The sequence below is a fragment of the Falco cherrug genome, chromosome 12 (genome assembly GCF_023634085.1).
Source record: "Falco cherrug isolate bFalChe1 chromosome 12, bFalChe1.pri, whole genome shotgun sequence".
In the NCBI taxonomy this organism is placed as follows: Eukaryota; Metazoa; Chordata; class Aves; order Falconiformes; family Falconidae; genus Falco; species Falco cherrug.
In genome coordinates, this window is record NC_073708.1 from 14,864,752 (window position 1) to 14,881,905 (window position 17,154).

At 36.1% G+C, this 17,154-nt stretch overlaps 1 protein-coding gene across 1 annotated transcript in view; it reads left to right on the plus strand.

Annotated features, from left to right (window-relative positions):
* Positions 1–17,154, plus strand: part of DPYD (dihydropyrimidine dehydrogenase) — a 366,956-nt gene that overhangs the window by 33,844 nt on the left and 315,958 nt on the right. Inside the window, exon 3 of the mRNA XM_055724875.1 lies at positions 12,904–12,986. Within this exon, the coding sequence (XP_055580850.1) occupies positions 12,904–12,986 (83 nt within the window). The remainder of the gene's footprint in view (positions 1–12,903; positions 12,987–17,154) is intronic.

A 17,154-nucleotide genomic window follows, 5' to 3' on the forward strand; every position in this document is an offset into this window, starting at 1 on the left:
TGTTGGAAGGTGGCTTTCATTGCTATAGAATTAAAAAGGAGTGTCAGGGAAACTGGCTTAATATCTGTTATTTTGAAACTCGGTGTAGCTAATGCTGAAGCATCAGTACTTTGTAAAGTATGGAGTTAATGAGCATTTGTTTCTAACTTTTGATGACTGATCCCAACAAACTTTTGTTTTAAAAGAAAAGGTGGGGTGGCGGGAGCGTCGCTTTCACTTCAGTCACATCTGTAGTAGTTAGAAATAATAGATACAGAAAATCTTTTTTTAAGATTGGATCTATAAGCTTTAGGACAAACTTCACTTTCCTTATAATTCCATTGCATTTTTGACAATGCTTGGACCATTTTACCTATCCTATACAATCAGGGAGCTATCTGCCATCATTGCTTTAGTGTAAAGCTTTCAGAAGAAACTTCGGGAGAGCGTAAGAAGCCAATGAATCTCAGACAGTAATGTATATGCAGTAACTATTTAAGAGTTGGGTGGATGTAGCAGAAATTTTAATTACATAAGAAATATTATTTGCATTCTGTTTCTCAAAGATTGTAACAGTAGTAGTATTAGTGATATATGTGATATATGACTGCATGTGTTTGTATTACAGAGTACCTGAGAGACAAGGGGGCAGTGTGCATCAGAGTATGTGGCCGTTTCTTGTGCTGGAAGAGTAGTCCTGTTGTTGGTGCTTTCTCTGGAGTTTTTCTTTCTCATTTATGTTTTCCTCTGCATGTATTTGCTAGGGAATGGACAAACAATGCGAGAAGGATCTTGCATATATTTGTAGCAATAAGTCTGAAAAGCTCTGTTGCCACCAGGGCTCTAGAAAAGCTGTGGAGAGGTACAGGGTGTTGCTAGGCAACACCGCATGGCCACAGATAGTATTTTTCTTTTAATTTATTTATTCTTCAGTTTGAGTGTGTCCTGCTTGGAGCCATTTGGGTAATAGTTAAGCAAGCACATAGAAATCGGAGAGCTGCAGGAGTGGAATAAAGGAATGCAATATGAAAAAATAAGAAAGGAAAAGCCATGACACATAACGAAACAAACCAAAAGACATGAAATAATTAGTAAGGACTAGGGGAAAAAAGTAAACAGGTGTGGGGAAACAGAACAGGAGAGAAAAAAACCTAGTTATGAAGAAAAATAAAAGGAAAAGGAAAGATAGGGCACTATTGAAGAAAAATTTAAAATTGAAAGCTCAAACAATGTATACACAAGCGAAACAGGGAAACTGCTGCTTAAGAGTAAGAATTAAAAATCTGAGATAAAAATGGCTTTGAGAACAAAAAGGATAAATTTGGTCATTGTGTTAAAAGAATAATGATTTGTGTGTCTTTTTGCTTTGCAGCCACCCTGCTCTATCCTATTGCTCTGTTTGCACATACCCGATAGTAGTGTGAGTGTCAACTCAGGAGCTGGGGACCAATTAATAAATCCAGTATGTTTTCCAGAGAGCAAAAATATTTTAAAGAAAGAGTTTGTGTTATTTAGTTAATATTCAGTGATTATGTTTGAAAATAGTATATTCAAAATGATGTCATTGCATTTTATTGTAAAATGTTGGATGAGTATACTACCGGTACTAGGTTAAGCTCTGGTTGTAGTGTAGGAGGGGGTTGTTCATACTCTTCAAGTTAAACACATCAAGCAGGGGCAGGTCTGTCCTGTGCAGTGTTCTGGGAACTAAAAGCCCTTCACTTGCAATAATTTGAGCCACTTCTAGACTTGAGTAGCATAGCCATGTGAGAAAAATGCTGTGACAGAACCAGCCCTGCTGAGAGACCCCATTTATTAGCACAGGAACTGTGTGCTCCCTAGCCCAAATGTCTTGAGGAGCACTGCTTGTGGGACCTGAACTAGACTCCTCCAAAGAGGGCTAAGCCTAGCTCACACCAAGGAGCCTTGCATCACACTTCTCTTCTTGGCTCTGTATGTCCCTCCTTGCTTGGGAATTGCTGGGAAGGTACTTGCCCAGTGCTTTGGAACTTGCTTGAATTGCTCGCCTCAGCTTGAACATAGCAGTTTTTAAGAGAATGACAAGAAGGGGAATAAAGCAGTCTGAGCTGTTTGAAGGCAGGCCAGGAGGTTTTGGGAGAAGCAAGCTATTTGGGTTGAGACATGAAAGTTTCCAAAGGAGTAAAAACCTTACAAAGAAGACAGTAAATGAGACACAGAACTAGAAGAGTGCATAGTGCCTTACAGAGGTATTGTTAGATGCTCTTCTCTCTAGGGTGGTAAATGGAGCTGAGACCAGAGGCTATATATTTATCCTGGAATGTTGTTTTCAAGCTGCATGTGAATAAACAGTGTTATAGCAGCATTCTCCTAATGCTCTTTCACTGTGAAAAGAACTTTTGAATGTCCTGCTGACAAAAGTAGCTACACATAAGCCCTGTTCATTTGTGTGTATAGGAAAGTTCTTGTTCATGTCATTTCTTACAGAAAAGAAACTGGTACCGTTTTTTCCCTTAATTTTGTATTGGGAGATTCTTAAGTTTATTAAACATGAATGGTATCTTATTCAAAGAAAATAATGCTTATTTGAGCAGTTTTCCCTCAGTTTTGATTATGTCTATGTGTCTGTAAATAGATGACACAACAGATGGTGATAACTTCATAGGATCTGCAACCATTTTAATAGCCCCCTACCTCTGATTTTCTGAATATTTTTTTGAGACAGAAAAAATATTTTACAGCAAAGGTACTGTTCTACTTTGTTGCTATGTGTCCATTGCTGTTGCCGGTGCCAACCCCCACCTCCGCCCCCTTGACTTGACATTCCACCTCCTTAGCAATGAGCGTAATGTTTCATTTTGACTAACTTGGCTTGATGCATGATATTTAAAGCTATGTAATTGTGTTGACTGTTAAAGAGTTTTGGCTCCCAGTAAACCAATTTAGTGGTTCTTTGTGCATTCTTTTACATGCTTTCCAATTTCACGGTGGTGTGGGTTTTTTTGGGGTGTTTTTTTTTTTTTTTTTTTTGGTATGCTTCCATGTGTCTCTTCTGACTTTGTATATAGTAGTCAAAGGTCACTGTCTTACTGTATGTGGACCCTATAGTTACAATAAGGTTTTAGATAGGAGTCAGTGATGAGCATAGTAAATAATACATATAAATATAGTAGTCTTTCCACAATTTTTTGTCTTTATGATATTTTGGATAACAAGAAAAAAAACAGGTTTTCATCTGATTTAGCTATTTCACATGGCAATTAATTTAAAATGTATTTAAACACTTGGCTTTCCTGAACATCTCAATCTTTATGGCAAGAACTATGTCATAGGCACTGAAGTATTTTTCATGCAGACTGTCACCGTTTTATTCTACTAAGGTAAGGAGAGGATGGGATTTTTCCCACCCCTCCTACAGGACAGAAACATTGAGTTGCTTGGAGCCCAGAAGTCAAATCCCTTGGAACTGTCATCAGTTCCTTGGCTCTTGGCCTTGTATTTAGCATCTTTTCAGGCTCTTTCCAGGGCACTTAAAGACTATTTTATGCAAGTCTTTTAGATGTTGGAGAGAATTGGGAGTACACAATTTAGTAAGTGGTACACAGAATATGGTTCAGCTGGTGCATGTGTTTTCTAACTGGGACCTTGGCAGGACGTTGCTGTTGTGGTTTAGGCACAGCTGGCAACTAAACCCCACACAGCCACCCACTCACTGCCCCCACCCAGTGGGGTGGGGGGGAGAAACCAGAAGGGTAGAAGTGAGAAAACTCATGGGTTGAGATAAAGACAGTTTAATAAATAAAGCAAAAGCCATGTATGCAAGCAAAGCAAAATAAGGAGTTAATTCATGACTTTCCATGGGCAGGCAGGTGTTCCGCCATTTCCAGAACAGGGCTCCATCACACGTAACAGTTACTTGGGAAGACAAATGCGATCACTCTAGGCATCCCACTTCCTCTTCCTTCCCCCAGCTGTATATGCTGAGCATGACATTATAGGGTATGCAGTACCCCTTTGGTCAGCTGGGGTCAGCTGTCCCAGCTGTGTCCCCTCCCAACTTGTTTGGCACCCCCAGCCTACTCGCTGGTGGGGTGGTGTGAGAAGCAGAAAAGGCCCGGGCTCTGTGTAAGCACTGCTCAGCAGCAACTAAAATATCCCTGTATTATCAGCACTGTTTTCAGCACAAATCCAAATTATATTGCCATGCTAGCTACTGTGAAGAAAATTAACTCTGTCCCAGCCAAAGCCAGCATACTTGCCTAGTTAGTTCTCATAGTTATTTGGGAAAGAAGCTTATGCAAAATCATGAGAAATAGCTTAGGCAGATTAGCTTCAGCAGAATTCGTTGAGAAATTGTGTCCTGTAGTGTTGGTTTTTTGTGTTTTTTTTTTTTTTTTAATGTTGAGGCAACTACAGGGAGCTGTAGTGCATGGTAAACACAGAACCATGAAATAAAATGGTGTGGGGTTTTTTTGTTGCACTTCTGAAAAATACTGTCATTGGAGACTAAAATGTACCTTACATGTTTTACAACATGAGAGGGTAGAGTCTTGGGCTGAGGAAGCAAGCCTGCTACATGTAGTTTGCTTTTATTCCTCTGTGTAGGGCTGGACTGCATAGATTCAGGATTATTGTTTAAGCATTTCATTGTAACTTTACTTTTTGAAAAGCACTTTTATTTAATAATTCTTTAGGTATGCACAAAAAATAAGAGGGGTTCTGTAAGTTGGTGCTCTCAAATATGTGGAGTTAATTCCTTAAATTCTTGATCTTTGGCTTCTAAAAAAACAGGGACTTTTGGGTGTGTGTTTTTTCTTACGCTCTTTGTTGAAGGTCAAGAACATAATTATTTTTTAGGAGTACAGTTCTACCTGCATTTTAAAGATTCTTCCTTTTTTTTCCAGGTTATGAGCTCTGTAAATGTTAATTCTCAGTATGAGTCTGGTCTTTACCTACATACTCTCATTTTATTTAATCTTGTTGAGTCAGGGGAGTATTTGTCTAAGCAGAGTAAAGAATCCCAAGGGAGAAGCAAGCTTGGTTGAGGTATGGGCAAGTACTGGGAGGGGAGGGAGTACAGCATTTGGGGTATTTTTTTTTTCTTACTAATTTTTGCTTAGTTGTATTTTCACTGTCAAATAAAAATTGTATATTTAGAAATTCTTTGTGGAGCGTGTGTCTCTCTACTTAGACTTCATGCCTTAAAGAATTAAATTGTAAATTTATGCTAAGAGTACTGGGGAATTGGAGGATTCAGCTGTCAATAATGGGTCCCAGACAGGATCTTAAACTTCTCTGAAGGCTCTCATGTAGTGCTCAGGCTCTCCAGTAGGAAAAAGGCAGGATTATGGCTGCACTGAGAAAAAAATAGTGTCTAGGTGAAGCTTGTCATGTTCTAAGAGATGATGTGTATTGTTCCCTGCTAGAGCCCTCCCATACAGGGAAGCAGCCTTAAAAGTGTCCCTTTGGATGCAGAGGGAGCAGTAGCTTGTTGCCAAGTCCTCCCATTCATCTACTGATCAAGTTTAACATTTGTTCTAGGAAGAGAAGGAAAAAAGTGGGAGAAGCAAAGGTTTTCCTTCTTTTTGTTCTCAAAGTTTTCTCTGCCTTTTAAAGCTGAGTCACAAGGGGAGGAGCATTATAACATGTCCTGTCTAGTGGCATCACCTGCATTCTCTGCTCCTTTATTATCCAGCTGTGCCTCTGCTGTCTTGCATATCTTTTGTAGCTTTTGATTCTTTTCTTTCTTTGGTCTACTATTCTTTGTGTTGCATGCTTGGTCCTTTCAGAATGTCTTTTCTTATCCTCCCTGTATCACTTCTATCTGATGTGTTATCCATTGCCAAAACACGTGGTGTCTGCATCTGCTCTGACAACAGCAGGTTGAATGCAAGCAAGATACCATACCCTTATGTGAACATGAAGGCTGTTATAAACTTGCCACTTGAAATTTGTGCATGAAACAGCATGAAAAGGAAGTTAGCAGAATACCATCTCAGATCGGAAGATCTTTCACAGTCCTGGTAAAATTGCAAACTAAAGTGTTATGTATGTTTAACAAGTAATTAACTTTTATATAATTACCTGTCTTTAAGTGCACCTTATTTTAAAGTATGAAAACTTTAAAAAATCTGAAATTGTCTGCTTCCACTTCAGAATTCATGGTTACATTAACAGTATTTCTGGCTATTAATAAAGAAAAACAGATGTACAGTTTCAGAAAATGTCTGAGACACTGGAGTTTCCTAGTAGCAGTCCTGTTTTAGCAATATATTCTTGTTTGTAGAGAAAATGTGATACTTCTGTTTGAGTTTGCACATGCATTATTTTTAGTGCCTTAAAAATAATATTTCTCTAAAGAAACCTGAGAAAAATTAACACTGTTATGCTCATTAGGCATTGATTACAAACACCCACAATTCTATTCAGTATTTTCTCTATTGATTTTGTTTGATTACTAACACTTAGAGCTGGTTTTCTCTTGAAAGTCTGCTGTTTTTGATGCATTGTTATCCGTATTTTTTAAAGAGCCTGTCTGGCCAATGTGGCTATGTCACATAATGAAAAAATTGTTATAAGGAATGTTCATGTATTATGAATGGCATGCTGTCAAATGTTATGTAAATACCTGAGGGCTCAATATACTTTCTGCAGATATTAGGAATGTGTAGATATAAAAAAAACCCCACCTGTTTTTCCTTTGGGAACAGCTGGTCAGGTATCAGTTTTAAGCTGCTTTTCCCTCTGTTTGGAATAAGAACCCCTTGAAAATGAGTCACAGTAAATAGGAAGGAGGAATTTAGTAGGCAGATATTGTGTAGATCATAGTATCTTCCAGTTCAGATAAAAAAAAAAATCCTCTTACTTGTTTAGTTTTTAAGATTGCTCTTAGATAAACCCCTTTGGCAAATGACATTGGTTTTGTCAGTTGCTCAATACAAAGATAGTTCAAGGGGGCTTCCTGTGTGGAGTACAGCTGTTGGCTACTGAATAACTTGAATGAATTGTAGCACCAACATTCGAATAAATGCAATATATGTAAGCCATGTTACCCTATAGCAGATGGGTGCTTAAGTCTGTGAGAGAAGATCAATGAAATAATTTAGGTTTTTGTGTTGTTTCAGTATAGAACGGCAGTCTGTTCCAAATCAAGAGAGAAGTCTGCTAAGAATATTTAGGTTTCATTGGAATAAAGCATAATGTTATATAAGTTTGCATCAAAAGAAGTAGATCCAAATTTATAATAATTCTCTATTAGTCTGTTTTTAATAATTTTTCTTTGGCATGTAATCCTGTTTAATTAGATTCTACTCTGTTGTTTCAAGATTCCATAAACTGAAGTCTTATATACCAGCTGCTAAAGCAGGAGTTACTGTCTAAATGATATTCACAATGAGTATTTGGAAGGTTTACAATTATACCCTTGCTAATAAATTGTGCTATTTTCCCCAACAGTTTTAAGTGCTAATCTTCAGAAGGCATTTTAAAATTAGCTAAAATTCCGTCAAGAGATTTACAAAAATTGTTAGCATGAAGATAATTATGTCACAGTCCTTGGACTCCATCTCTGATTGTGTGCATAAATCAGAAAATGTCAGCTGTGTTTTCCCTTAATAATTATCCTTGCAGCAATATATTACAGTTTAGATTACTATTATAATGTTGCTTTAGGTTTATAAAACACTAGTTATTTCTAAAGTTTTCTGCTGATGAAATAATTCACATTTGCAGAATAAGAAGTGATTATTGGTGTTAACATTTTATATATCAATAAGATCATCAATGTGGAAATAAACATTCCACACGTTTTATACATTCCCCTGAAGAATTCAGCTTTTTTATTACAACTCCGTTAAGGGAGATCATTTCTACAGTATGGCCAACATTTTCAAAAGAGCTAGCTAATGTGGTCAGCCTTGTGGTATGTGTGGGACTTGTCTTTTAAAGGAATTTTTCGTCCAATATTTGAGACTTTTCTTGCTGAATCTAACTATACAGGATATAGGTACTTACAGTAGATTCTGTAAGTCCTCAACAGTTTTGGCAATCTGTTTTTGGAGCCTGCTTCCTTAAAGGTAATTAATTGAAATATCAGAGGTAGCTACTACATCCTTCAGAATTTCAACCAGGTTGTCTCATCTTAAGCACTTGGAAATCTAGGTACAAATACTTTTAATATGCACATCTAAAAATATGGCTGCATAAACATTAGAAATTTAAGATACAAGATACTCTGTAGGAACATTTTTCATGGATTATAAAGGAGAAAACAGGAGAAAAATGGATTTGTTTTAGTATTAGCAGCAGTAAATAGAGACTGAACAGGTGAGAGATGTTCCATCTTTCAGTTGCTGTATGTTCTTTTGTTCTTTAATACACAGAGAACATTTGATGCTAAAAATGTGAGATTTACTTTCAGAATTGTTTGGAAAAAACCTCAGACTTTCTAAGAAAATTTCCTAAAGCCATGTGGAAGCAATGAATTCCAAGAATTCAGTAATTCTACTTATCTAAAAACTTCTTTCACAGTAAAGAGATGGTATTTTAAGTCAGTCTTTTGATTTGGCAGTGTATCAACTAGGATAAGAGATCTACTCAACTTCAGTGATACGGGCTGCCTTAGAATAGGTCTTAGCTGTTGTCAGATCAAAAGATTTTTATTTCTCAACTATCTCAAAATGTGTGTAAGACATTATCTGTAATACTAACACTTTTGAAAGTCTGCAGTGAAGTATTTCAGGATAAAGTAGCAGGATATATGGCTTAGTGTGATCTCACTCTCATTTGGGTGGAAAATTTAAGGTTGATTTCAATGGAAGCGGGGTCGCTTCTTTTATCAGTACTGTATTGCAGAATGGGCAAGTTTGAGTTACAGTAGTCTTAAAAGTCGGACTCTTAGGCCTGTCATGGCAGAGCAGAGGCAGCAATGCTTTTGTGATTTTGGGAGATCCTCATTGGTTACACCAGGCAACAGACGACTTTTGGCTTCTGAGCTACTTCTGCAAAGGACAAATCAAGAATTGCTTTTCAAATGACTAAGCCAAGTAAAGAGGGCTTTTCCATCCAAGGCAAAAACATAGAGAAGAAAGCTAAGCTGATGCGTATTTAGAGATGTGCATTAAAAAGTACAATTTCACTTTTACCAGAATTCTAGGTTTTGTTTAAAACTAGAGGGAGTGTTCATATTCTCCAGCTACGTGAGCTAGCTTGCCACTTCAGCCAGTGTCAGAGTAAGAGTACTTTGGACTTGGTAGTTGCTGACTTTCATCAGACTGGTGTATAAATTCTAAAGTTTATGTCATGATGATATTATCACTTACCATGACTGAAGATACAGAATTACGAGCACATAGTCCTTGTTCCCAGTTTGCAGTTTATTTTATTAACAAGAATAAATTGCAGTAGGAAAAAAAAAAATCATATTTTTGTGGCTATGGGAGGAAAAGCTTTTCAGTTTGTTCATTAATCTTCCTTCTTCCTCACATTCATACATTCATCATTCATCTTTCTCATTTCTGATTAGGTGTTCCACCAGTATGCTGTGTGTGATGCCACAGATATTTGTGGATATCTGGTCTACAGCTCCATTTTAAACTAGTTTTAGTTAAGATCTCATATAATAACTAAGCCATTTATTTTTATATATATAAAATCTCTTCCTGATGGTCTTGCTTTTTCATTCATTTAAAAACCTCAAAATATTTATTCTAGAATTCTTTAAGAAGCAGTTATTTAGACTTTTGTGGCTTTTTCACATGCAATGGTAATTTGACTTATGATGACCATGTCCTTAATAATATGTCTGTAGTTATTTTTCCTCCTGAACTTCTCAAAGTTGATATTTAGTTTAATATCATACAGCGCTATAGATCTATCAATAGCAATAACATACAGTGTACTACATAATTATTGAATTATAGAGTTAAAACTTCTAGACTTTATACGCAGATAAAATCACTTGGCAGTAAGCCACCAAACTCAAGTTTTTTCATTGCTCGTGTTTTGATTTTTTTACTTTAGCTGTTGCTCAAAATGAAACACCTTGGAGTTTAATTGCTTATTGTACTTAAATGTGTGAAGTGTTATGGGCCAAACATACTGCCCTGTGAAGATGCTTACAGATATTAATTTATTTGGTAGCATGGATAATAGAATCAGCTCAATTTTTGCTACTTATTTAATACTTAAGAATGTAAAGCTCACCCTGGTCACAAATTACCAAAGTTTCATCATTTCCCAGACATATTTTTCAGCGTATTCCCATGCTCACAATTTCATTCATATTGTATAAACTGATACCCTTTCAGATGATGTAGAAGTGTAGCGTGTGAGCTCATACTCGGACTCATGAAGTGACATCTATACACTTGTAGCTATGCTATATATTTGGTATTTCAGACATCCTGTTCTCTTTTCTTCAGAGGACCCACCATACAGTTTTGAATGATTGCAGCTCTAACTGGAAAGTAGTGGGTATGATCAGTATTTGCTTACTGTCCTGTTCAGTATGTATGCAGTAACTGATGACATAGTGTTATGAGGTCATTTTCCTTCTGGAGTTTGCATCTGGCTCAGTTTTTATTTAATTTTTTCCTAATGGTGAAGTTCTTTGCTCTCCAGCTGCTGTACCATGGATGAGAGTTGTTAGGCTGAAAGTAGCTGAGAAAAATACTGTCCAGCAACAATTCTCAGAAATGGTAGAAGCAAGCTCATCTTCTTGCCAAATGAATTGGTACAACATCTGGTATTTGAGTTTATGAAATAAGTTCAGGTTTTTTTGTGCTGGGTTATCCATTTTCACATTGGGTTTAGAGTTGAGATGGAATATTTCTGTATGTAAGGCTACATGATCACAGCATTTTCTTTATATATGGGCCACCTTTTTTGCCCTTCAGCTGACTAACACAGCATGGTCTATATAGACAAGGAAGAAATACCAGTTGAACTTACTCTTTCTGGCATTTTCTACATGGAGAGCATCAGTTATTTTAGCTTGTACGATATAGACAAGATTTAGTTGTGTTTGATAAAAAACTTTGTATGCTTTGGCTCCTCTGTTGTTTCTACATGCTTTATAACACGAGGTTAAGAGAAATGAACTGTGTGATGCCCAGATTTTCTGAACCTGTCCTGAGATGCTGGTGGCACGGGACTGTTAAAACAGTTAAAACTCTTTTAGTGCTTGGAGCAGTATTCCAAATGCTCTGTTTTCCTGGAGGATGGGAGGCTTGATTTTTTTTACTTGCACAGATACTTTTGGTTTGCTACTGATGAATCGGGAATTTTTTATTAATTAGTATTGTCGATTTGGGTTTCCTTTGTGGATTTTAAATGACTGACCTGCCTGTATGTGCTTTGAGCTGAAGGTCAATGTATGCTGATCTAAATAATGGAATACTTCATTGCAGAGCTTCCCTGTCTTTCTCATGTAATCACTTTGAGTTTTTGAGTAGGATTTTGCCATGCAAAGGACAGTTGGTTGTAATATAAACAAAGTAAAAACATCAGTTAGCCATGGGGTAAGATTTGCTACTCATACTTAAGACAAGCATCACTTTCTATGAAGGAGAGAAAAGATGGCAAAAGTTCCAAATGCAGCTTTGTTCATTTCTCCTGCTCAGAAATGTATTTTAAATTATTAAAATGTTGCATTAAGAAGTCTATAATTTGATTTAAAAATAATGATAGTTTAAGTGTTAATTGAACAAACAAATATCTTGTTAGGTCATTTACAAATATCTAATTATTTCCTTTCCAGTAATGCTTTTGTAGCCACAAATTGAATGTGATTATGAAAATAAAGAATCAATGCACAAAAGAAAGAACTATAGGTAACTTTTATTGTATTTATTATAGCTATCTTTAAAGATGTGGACTTGGAAATTAATTCAGATATTAAAAACTGTCAAAGCAATAGGCACAAATAATAGTGGACATATTTTCTTTAAAGCTACTGCGTAAAAAGCCTGACAATCCTGCCTTCAAGGTTGTTAGTAACTGTTAGGCTTGCAATTTGTTTCTTTTACACCCATACGGCAAAATTATGCCTCCCAGAGGTAAGTTCTGGTATTGGAGAAAGGTGCCTCAAGAGAATAGGGATAACCTAAAAGCCTCCTGTATTGACGAAGCCTCAAGAGAATATAAAAATCCTACGAATGACGCAGATGATGAGAGTATCAGAGAATTCTTGTTTGCTGGTATTTCACTCAAACTTTGCACAGATACAAATTTCTGTACTTCCCAGCATCTTCTGAATCAATTTTACTGCCATTATGGGAGCAGAAGAAAAGCATCAGCACTCTGGAGTAATGGAACCATTCACGCATTTAATAATAATTAACAGAATATAGCACAGTTTTATTTCAGTTATTGACACAAAATTGTTGGCTTCGTATTACTGTTAGAAATACTGGTGAGCTCTAATCTTGAAAAAACATGAAGTGGTTGAGTTGTCTATAAGCAATTAATTTTTTCAGGTTTTGTTATGTTTTAAAAATTAAATATTAATTAAATATGTTGGTTTGTTCCTGTTTCATTGGGACAGAATTTATAACTTTTTGTTATAATTGTAAAATGCATGTTTAGGTTTCTGTTCTCATCTGTGCGTATATAGCAGCTTTGTAGTCTTGGATACTGATAAGGAAAAATTAGTATCTTTTTTCTTTTTTTTTTTTTTTTTTTCAAAAAAGAAAAAATAAAAATTCTATACATTTCATTATGGAACATTTATAAGATGATTTCCATGACAACCATATAATAAGATTCATGTTTACTTTGTTTCTGTGTTCTCAATGTCTTTTTAATGACTCCTGTGTAATTAAAACAGAATGCATAATTTGAGGTTACGTAATATAAATCGGTTTTGTTTGCATGATGTTGAATAATGTTAATACATAGTCAATATACTTTTTAAAAGCCTTATGTGGATTTGTTCATTTGTTGCAGAACTGTGAGAAACTAGAAAATAATTTTGATGACATCAAGCACACGACTCTTAGTGAGCGAGGAGCACTTCGAGAAGCAATGAGGTAAGTCTGGGTCACCATAGCAACAGTCACAGATGTGGTAAAGAAAGAGTCATTCTTCATTATTGGGGGAACAAATGAGTTCATTGCCACCATTCAGCTCTATTCTCTAAGGTATTAATTTGTCAGTGGAGAGGCTTCCCTTGAGGCTGTACTTTGGTTTTGAAGCTGCATAAATGTTAAGCCTGACTGCACAGTAAAAAACGTAAATGTTTAATTTGTTATTTAAAATGCTTAAGGGGTGCCTTGCTTTATATTTATACTAAACTCCGAGTGAATGGAAATATTGTTCATCTGAATTCTGTAAGTGTTAAAGCAATTGTGCAACGCTGTTTGAACAAACCTGCTTGCTTTTAAATTGGTTTTGATTTTTATGTATGTAGTTCCTGTGTACTCTGATTTTATCACCAGATTTACATGATTTTTGTTTTGGTAACGGAACTATCTGGCCCTTCATATATTGTAGAGATGTATATTTTGCTTACTATCCTCATATAATTGCACTTAATCCTTACTGGTGGAGGTTAAAATTAGTCAGTACGTGAACCTTCTGTCACCCTTACTTGCACTGTAGAGTATCTGGGTACAGGACTCCAAAGAAACTTGCCAGCTATAGTATCTGGAAAAGAATGATTACTATGCTGAAAGGTGGTGCAATCAAAGACAGGTTTTCTAAAGTAACTCACTGAGTGATCAGGAAGATGTTAATTATACTATTATCTGTGGATCAGAAAATTATAGTAACCTATACTTTTAAAGGTTTTGGAAGTTGGATTGTAAAATGTAATGATGCAAACACAGTGCTTCATTACGCTTGCCTGATATCAGAGTTAACTTCTTAGACTTGGGCTAACATAGTAAAAAGTAAAAACAACAATAAAAAATACCAAGAATCTTCTTGAGAAACTAATTACACCCATTTGCTTTGATTGCGTTCATAATCCCTTTAAATTTATGGACATGTGTGAATGACTTTATTTGCATGACTGACTATGTTCATGATGCTCTTGTCTCATGTACACTGCTATGAATTAAATGTTTGTAAAGGTATTCTGACTTGAAACGCAACCTGCCTCTTTTGAAGCCTTTCTTACTACCTCCAAATTATATTCTTCTGTTTCTGAACATTTCAACTACTAGTGTTGCAAATAAGTGTAAAAATAATGACATTCACCTTTCTAATTGTGATTTCTTACTTTCTGCTTGTTTTGCTTCATACGTTTAAGATTTTCTCCCTATGTGGTTGATCATCTGTGTACAGATATCTTCTGTGTAGTGCCAGTAAATAGAAAGTCATTTCAGATAAAGATTTGGGGAACTTTTGGCATATGAAGCTACTTTTTGTATTTTCAGCAAATTGGATTTCAAGTTGCTGCTGTCCTGTAACAAAATTTCCATGGGTAGGTTTGCAGCGGTTTGTGATACATGACTCAGCAGCGTTAATCCTTTAAAAAAACTTGGGAGTTGACAGCTCTTTGGTGATAAACATTTGCTAGTGAAGGGAGCCTTGGCATTTCAAAGGTCATGTTTCTGTTACAAGGACTGTGTAGAAGATTCTCATGATTCTGTGCTGTGCATACAGTAAAAAGCACTTTACTATCTCATAAATTTGTATCCTGGCTATTTCTGCTAGTGTACAAGCCATTCAGAGAAATAGTTATTGATTGTGAAGTGTGACAGATACTGTGCAGTGCTGGAATTCTCTTAATTGCAGTCAATATTATATGGTTGATTTTTTTTCTTAGTTGTTTTTATGGAGGTAAAGACAATACTTACTAAATTAAGACTGTAGTATGTTTTTACAACATACTTGAGTAACACATGAAAGGTGCAAAATGTTAATTTAGAGAGGTATATGCGTGTAGGTGTATGTATTTTTCTGAGTGTGTGTGGAAGACACTTGTTATTTTAGGCTGTACAGTTCTTTCAACTGCTATGTAGTCACCCCGTATCCTTGGTGGCTGCATTTTTATATTTGGATCCTAAGATTATCTGTAGAATATATAATTCAAATGATACATTTTGACAGATTAAAGTTTACTTTGCTTTCCCATAACTGTAGTGGACATCAGACCAGGTGTGGGAGGACATAGATTCGCTGGCCTCAGTATTGTGAGATACCTGCCTGCTTCTGGTAAGGGAAGCATGTGAAGAGGGTTACACGTTGCACACAAGGCACTAAAATCATGTGGGCATGAAAACAACAACAACAGAAAAATCCTAGTTGGATAGCTAAGCAGATATATGTGAATCTCAGATGAGCCTTAAGTTGAGTGGGCAGTCTGCCCAAATCCTCTCTGATTTCCCAGAGTGCTACTACTGGTTTGCCAGATGAGAGTTACAATGAACATTTTTCCCCAGTGCTCCTGTTGGGAATAAGACCTTTTGTTTTAACTTTATCTGTGAGAAAAATGGTCAGTTTAATATGGGGTTTAGTACATTACTAGTCTGTGAATATAACTGTGCTCTGCAGAAACAAACACTAATATCCAAGAAGGATCTTGTTCTTTTTCCAGCTCTTCAGAAACTGAATGGTATTCAAATTAAGGATTACATGAAAATAATCTTTCTTGTTTATGTATATAGATATATGCAAAATGAACTTCCTGAAAGGTTTTGAAATGATCATAAATGATCATAAAGCATATCAACTTTAGTTCTACTTTATGTATTATTTTAGACCTTGAATGAGATAATGAACTGATAGTAGTTTGCCATTACTCAGCATATAAAGAGTGGCATTGTAAGAATTTGGTTTACTTACGATTGCACATAAAATCATAAAGCATTTAATTCAGTTAATGTTTTTCTTATTTTGTTAATGTACTCTAAATGGTTTATTATATTTTAATGCAACTGCAAAGCTTAAGTAAAAAATGAAAATACATTAGTTTTTTGATGTGGGGTTTACATATGAACAGACTATTCCTTTACATACCTTGAATGTGTATATGATAATTTAATTTGGTATTTTATGTTGTAACTTGGTAGAAAAATAGCATAGATATATACCTATAATGTCAGGTTGCATAAGTAAAAGCATTAAGCTTTTGTTAAACAGAGCTGAGTTTGTTCTTAATATATAATCACTGTAAAACATCTGGATCCTGATCCTCTGTAAAGCTTCTTCTAGAAATGTAAAGGAGCTTATAAACTGGTTTGGCTGCTACGAGGGCTAAGCATTTGCGGAGGAGGAAGTGGCCTGGCTAACTGTGCTGACTTTCATAGCCTTTTCATAGGTGGCAAAACCAGAATGTGGAATGCTGCAGTAACCATTCCTCTGGGAAAGTACGGTAAAGTAGCCTTGAGGAGTCTTACAAACAAAAAACCCCACAATGGATACCCCCGGAAAGATGAAGTAACTTCTATATGTGTGGAAGGAATCCAAACCCAATTATTACTATCAATTTAGAAGAAGTTAAGGTTTAGGGACTTACTGGGTTTAACAAGGTGAAGGAGAAATTTCAGAAAGCAACAGACATCAACTGGCGGAAAGGGATATTTTTTTTTCTCTACTGAATCCATTCACTCATTTGTACAGGTATCTGTTGTTATAAAGAGAGAGAATCACAGGTGAAATTGGAAGGGACTGTTGGGTATGGTCTAGGTTTCCAGACTAGTGACTGTGTACCAAAACATGCTTTTGAGCATGCCCCCCAATATGTGTATGTTTATTTCTTTATAAATTATGTACATGTGCTACTGTACTCATGTATTAAGTGAGTTATAAAACACACACAGGTATAGAAATTAAAAAAGGATGAGGTAAAATGAAAATAAACTCTACATAATTTTAAAAAACTTTATTAATGATACAAAAAATATTTTCTACCCATATCCAAGTGGATTGTCTTACGCACACTACACTTTGGACATCACTGAGGTAGACCAGCTTTTCTGCTCAGAGCAGGGTCAAGTAGAGCAGGTTGCTCAGGGCTGTGACCAGCCAGGTTTTGTATATCTCTAAGGATGGAGACTCCCCAAACTCTGGGCATACATCCTCACAATAAAAAAAAAAACCCAACAACAAAAAAACCCAAACCCAACAACAATACTACACCCGTCCCTGCCCCCTTTTAAAAAAAAAAAACACCCTGGAATTCCTTGTATTTCAGCTTCTGCTCGTTTCTTGCCCTTTTACTGGGCACCAGTAAGAAGAGTCTGGCTCTGC